At 40.9% G+C, this 5,725-nt stretch overlaps 1 protein-coding gene across 1 annotated transcript in view; it reads left to right on the top strand.

Moving 5' to 3' along the window:
- Positions 1 to 5,725, top strand: part of BPTF (bromodomain PHD finger transcription factor) — a 54,014-nt gene that overhangs the window by 42,613 nt on the left and 5,676 nt on the right. Inside the window, 4 exon segments of the mRNA XM_017740752.1 lie at positions 1 to 237; positions 3,411 to 3,584; positions 4,469 to 4,661; positions 5,587 to 5,671. The exon segment at positions 1 to 237 is cut by the window's left edge and continues 36 nt beyond it. Coding sequence (XP_017596241.1) covers positions 1 to 237; positions 3,411 to 3,584; positions 4,469 to 4,661; positions 5,587 to 5,671 — 689 coding nt within the window.

Here is a 5,725-nt window from a genome sequence, read left to right as displayed (position 1 = left end):
TGCTGCCCCACCACCAGTGCCACCAGCACCACCACAGCCACCGGCAGCCAGCATCACCTCCTCCTCCTCCACCACTGTCCCCATGCCAGTCTCCTCCCAGAAGAGGAAACGAGAGGAGGAGAAGGATTCCTCGGCTTCCAAGTCCAAGAAAAAGAAAATGATTTCTACTACCTCAAAGGAAACGAAGAAGGACACAAAGCTTTATTGCATCTGTAAAACGCCTTACGACGAGTCCAAGTGAGTAACGATGCCATAGCCCCTCCTGCATGTCCTTAGCTTTAGGTTTAGTGTCAGCTCTTAGTGCCAGGTAGTGCTAGAAGTGGAGGTAGTGGCAGGTTATTGCAGTGATCACTAGGGTATAGAGAATAAAGTCTCTATTTTCCACTAGCAGTTACAAATATTAACATACTCGATTGATACTGTTACTGTGTGTGGTTTATATTTACTCGTTTGCATGTCTCCATTGTGTGACCTTCCTGTCTCATATGCACATACTCTTTTCTTTTTTTTCCCTCCGCTCTGTTACTCTTTCTTTTGCTGTTTTGCCTCTGCCTCAGAAGCAAGTGACAATTTGGTTTGAGCAATTTCTTTTTAATAAGTAGCTGATGTTTTTCAGAAATAGCTTTGGTACCGTCTTCCAATAAATGACTTTTTTTTGTAAGGCAGTACCCAGTAAAGGGGGCTCTGAGTCACTGGACTGCAGTTCACTTTGGACAATGTTTCAGGGAGAAATGGTTTCCATGTGTTATTATTTGCATTCCAGGGTTGATAAAAATCAATATTTAAGCATTTGACAAAGTGAAAACTGCAGTTCTCTGTAGTTTGATTCTGACTGTGAATGAGGAAAAAGTATTTATGTTATGTACAGAGCTTGTGAAGAAATGCTGTAAGTGCTGGAGTGGAGAATCCAGTGGATTCCAGGGGATAGTGTTACATGTTCCTCCTTAAGGTAGAGGTGACTAACAGCAGTAGTTAGTAATGGTTAACATCTGAGAGCTGTGCAGAGATGTATGTACAGTAAGTCTGACTTCAGACCAATTCCAAGTAAGCAACAATACCCAAAAATACGAACTGGTACCATTTGGTGGTACTTTAAGGGCTGGTAACAGGAAAACCATAGATCTGGAGTGATGCATTTACTCCATGGGTCATGGTTCTTCATTTCAAGTTTAGGGCCAGGACTAGGAGACCTCTTGGTTCCTTCTAGCCTTTTTTGGGGTTTAATTATGTTTTTTTAATAAAGTTGAGATCTTGAGGTTTTGAGTAACTCTGACCATTGCACTATTACTTCAGCGTGGGAAATGGGGCTGCTCCCTGGACTGCCAGTGCTGCAGGAAGAGCAGAGTGATGCTCTGGCTGTTATGTCACTGTCACCTCTGAGGGATGTCCCCAGCCTCACTTAACTTCGTGTCTGTATGAGGTTTTCTGTTATCCAGCGTACTTAGGAGGGACCCTGTTCTCTGGCTGTGATACCAGAGGTCTGTGTGTTACTGCATCTGGAGTTAGTGAGTGAGCAAAGGGATTTGATTGTCAGACTAACTCTTTGTGTTGACTCTAGTGGTCATAGAGTGAATTTTGGTAGCTTGAATTGAGAACTGTGCTTCCAAGAAAATGAAATGTTAATAACTCAGTAGTATCCTTAGCAATATGACAGAGCTCTGCTGCTTTGCTTTTTGTGAATCTTGTATTTGATATTCCTACAAATGATGACTATACTGTTGAAGTACATAATCCTTTTGCTATTTGGAATTAGTCAAGTTTTGAAACAGTTTTCTGAGAATTTTTTTATTTTTTCATATATGTATATGTAGGCATTGGATACTTTTCCTCTTTATGCTGGTGTCTCTTTTCTACTTGAGAAAAGATAGGTGTGCTACTTGAAAAGCCAGTTTGTGGTATTTTATGAATACCCTGTGTGTTTCTTTGGATTTAGTAAAGCCTTTTAAGTTGTTTTGTGCTGTGTATTTTATTGCAAAACTATTACATTTATTTCTCATTCATGATACTCCAGGGTTATAGGGATTTGCTAATACTGTTTTCAAGGATGGTCAGTAAGGATATCTTTCCAAGATTCCTGCTTAGATTCCAATCTATCTGTTAAAGCATAATGTGGCACCTGCTCCACATTCCAGTGGCAAGGCTTAGCACCTACACCTGGATGCAAATGTGCTTCCACATCACCAGGACCAGACACGGCCTCTCTTGGGAACAGGGCACAGGCTGAGTTCCTTATAGTTGTCAGAATCTACGTCTAGCCATTCTTTATGGAAATGGGGTTGTGTGATATTTATTTTAGGATTTGCCTGACTGAAAACAAGAGAAAAAGCAGGATCTGAGTGTGCAGGATGTGTGCAGAGGCCCAGGAAATCAGAGATGCTTCCTGTGGAACATGGGGTAGCTACTGCCCTGCTGGTGCAACGCCCCAGGGTGTTGCCTGCAGGCTGACAGGGTGGCAGGAATTCCTACGGCAGCACCTGGCAGGGGGTTGAGGTCTCCAAAATCCAGGAGGATGGAGGTTCCGAGTCTGCTTGCTTTTGCTTAGGCAGAGAGAATGGATGTGAGTGTTGCCCATCTGGTTGTCACTGGTCATAGGTGTGTTCTGAGAGATCCATACACGAGTTACAAACATCCTGGCATAATATTTTACAGTTTCGTCACATCATTCTGTGCAAGGTCCCATTCCCATGATTCTGTCCCTGGTTCCCTTCACTTTGTGTCATACCATACCTGGTTCCGTCACACAGCTGTGTCTGAGAGGAGGCGTTATTCAGTCAAAATTCCACTTTGTCGCAGTTTTAAGTAGTTTATTATCAGATTTCAGTGCACATCCCCCTCAAAAAAAAACTCCAAGATTTAAAATTGACAGTCATGCCCTGACCCTGTTTTCTTTCGTATCATGTTACACCAAGATGTACCTACACACTGCTGGTTGCATGTTCTTGTAGTGTACTCGTAACTCCTAGCTGGTGTTTGCGCTTTGCTTTTGTTTTTTAAATTAACTGAGACCTACATTTTCAAACTTTAAGGAAATGTTTCAGTGGCTTTTGAGCTGCAATTTTGAAAATGTAAACCTTTTTTCTTTGGCCTTGTCTTTTTGTGCCTTTGACAGTTTTTCACACACACATTGAAGACAGTAGATTTTCAGCCCATAGTTTTGTCATGTCTGGTTACATATTAATATGTACATATCAATACATGTGCATTTTGATGAACTGTCAATTTAAATTGACCCAAGTGACCTTACTGCCAGTCTAGCTGCAGCATGAGATGTTAGTTTGTAAGGTTAGGGAGCAGGGAAGCTGAGACAGAAAGTAGCCCAGCAGCAAGTGCATCAGAGAGAAATGCAGGGAAAAGTTCCATGCCATTTGAAATGACAATTACATTGTCATTTTCATTGTGAACACTTTTAGGTTCTATATTGGCTGTGATCTTTGTACTAACTGGTATCATGGAGAATGTGTTGGAATCACAGAAAAGGAGGCTAAGAAAATGGATGTGTACATCTGTAATGAGTGTAAACGGGCACAAGAGGGCAGCAGTGAGGAGTTGTACTGTATCTGCAGAACACCTTATGATGAGTCGCAGTGAGTTCGGATAAGAACCTCTTATTCCATGTCTAGGTAGCAAAACTGCTCTGACTGTGCTTTCCTGTTCCTTGCAAAGAGTAAACAACTAGTTATTCTGCATATATTGTATTCATTCGTAATACAAATTGCTTTTCAGTAATTGTCTCCCCCTCCCAGATGTTTCTGTTCAGTAAATGTTTAGGAAAAGTGAACTTTCTCAGGGTGGTCAAAATGTATTGTGGTTTTTATTTTTAACAACAAACTACCAAGACACCATGTACTTTAATTGGGATTTATTTTCTTTTTTAATTTTATTTTCTTTAACAGGGGATGGTTAGAAAGACTAAAAGACAAATGCTGTATTTAGTGGGTTTTTTTGTGCTTTAATCTGATCTGGCTGGAGAACATAATTTTAGTAGGGGGGTATATGGTTGGTATATGATTATATATATGTGAATTATATACATCTTTTACTGTAAGGCTTTGTGTCATAGAATACTCCGTGTTCAGTTACAAGACTGAAGCTTCCATATGAAAAGTGCTTGTACAGAGTGAAACAAGCCGTAGTTGTAGTCCAGTTTGTGCAAAATGCATCTTGAATTGGTTTGGATACTGGCTGGGTGAGACTTCTGGCTTTACACTGTTCCTTTCATCTAAAGCAGAGGAATGATTTTTGAAATCTTGATTGCTTGAAAGTGTAAAATTTAGGAACGTGTTTTGAAATGGTCTGTAAATACAAAAACAGTTGGAGTAGAATTTGTCACTCTGAAATCTGACGTTACCTGTTGTCTTTAATCATGCCAAGTATCTGCTTGTGTGCAGGTGATGGCAGGTTTATGGGTTTAAATGTAACCTGGACTTGAAATAGTTGAAGCCACTGACATTTGGTTTGGCTCTTGCAGATTTTACATTGGCTGTGACCGATGTCAGAACTGGTACCACGGGCGCTGCGTGGGCATCCTGCAGAGCGAGGCAGATCTCATTGATGAGTACGTGTGTCCACAGTGCCAGTCCACAGAGGATGCCATGACTGTGCTCAGTCCACTCACAGATAAAGACTATGAAGGGTTGAGGAGGGTCCTGCGCTCCTTGCAGGTGAGGAGAAGGGTGGCAGCATCAGGGAGTGTGACAGACCCAGTGGGTCTGGGAGGAGGGTTTTGATTTCTCTTTAGTAGCTCTGAGATTTGAGGGAATAGCAAAGCTTTGGCACTGTGTCAGCTGCAAACTTGCTTGGCATTATTGTCCTGAGGAATATTTACAATAATTAGTAAATCACCACTCCTGAGTGGGTGAAACTAAATAATCCCTTCAATGAAAGGCTTTTAAAGGAAGCAGATTTAGAATCCCAAAAGGCAAAGTGGGAGCCCAACTGCACAGGGTATGAGAAGTGCCATGTTCTGTTCCCAGATCAGTTTTCTGAGGGTTGTGATCTATACTTCTGTACTTTGAGAGTTACCAGATTTCAGGAGTGTTCTCATAGGGGGTCATTATCAGCATGTAAATGATGGCATCTTGATAATAAGAATATGTCACTGTCCAACAATACAGTATATTTCTGGTTTCTCTGTCACTCCCAAATAGGCTTTTTCTGCTACAACTCTAAAGACTATTTAAGAATTCTGGTACAATTCTTAAAACTGTGGTAACAGAAATCCTCTAAGTAATAATTTGCATTGTCCTGTATTTTGCATACATTTATAAAAGCATATTAATTTTAGGGTACTAGAAAGCACTCTCAGTAAATTCATTCCATACTTTTCCATGCAGCCTGTTCAGAACAGTATCCTGTTATGTCTGAATTTCACAGTTTCCTGTTTTGAAGCTGAACTACTGGGTCACTGGCATTTAAAACTTTACCCAGTCATCAGATGAGAACTGGTTCCTTTTTCATATAATGCTGCACTTCTTCCTGAAATTCAACTCCAGACCCCAACAGATAAAAGGACGAAAATATTTACCTATTAATAGTACCTAGTTTAACTCGATTTTATATTTTAATTCTCTCCTGTTTCCCTGCCAGGCTCACAAAATGGCGTGGCCGTTCTTAGAACCAGTAGATCCCAATGATGCACCAGATTATTATGGTGTCATCAAAGAACCAATGGGTAAGTGTTGGTGAGAACAGCCTGAGTGAGTGGGTTTGGGCTTTGGAATAACAA

The sequence above is a fragment of the Corvus brachyrhynchos genome, unplaced genomic scaffold (genome assembly GCF_000691975.1).
Source record: "Corvus brachyrhynchos isolate BGI_N302 unplaced genomic scaffold, ASM69197v1 scaffold218, whole genome shotgun sequence".
In the NCBI taxonomy this organism is placed as follows: Eukaryota; Metazoa; Chordata; class Aves; order Passeriformes; family Corvidae; genus Corvus; species Corvus brachyrhynchos.
This window is presented reverse-complemented; position numbering and strand designations above follow the sequence as displayed.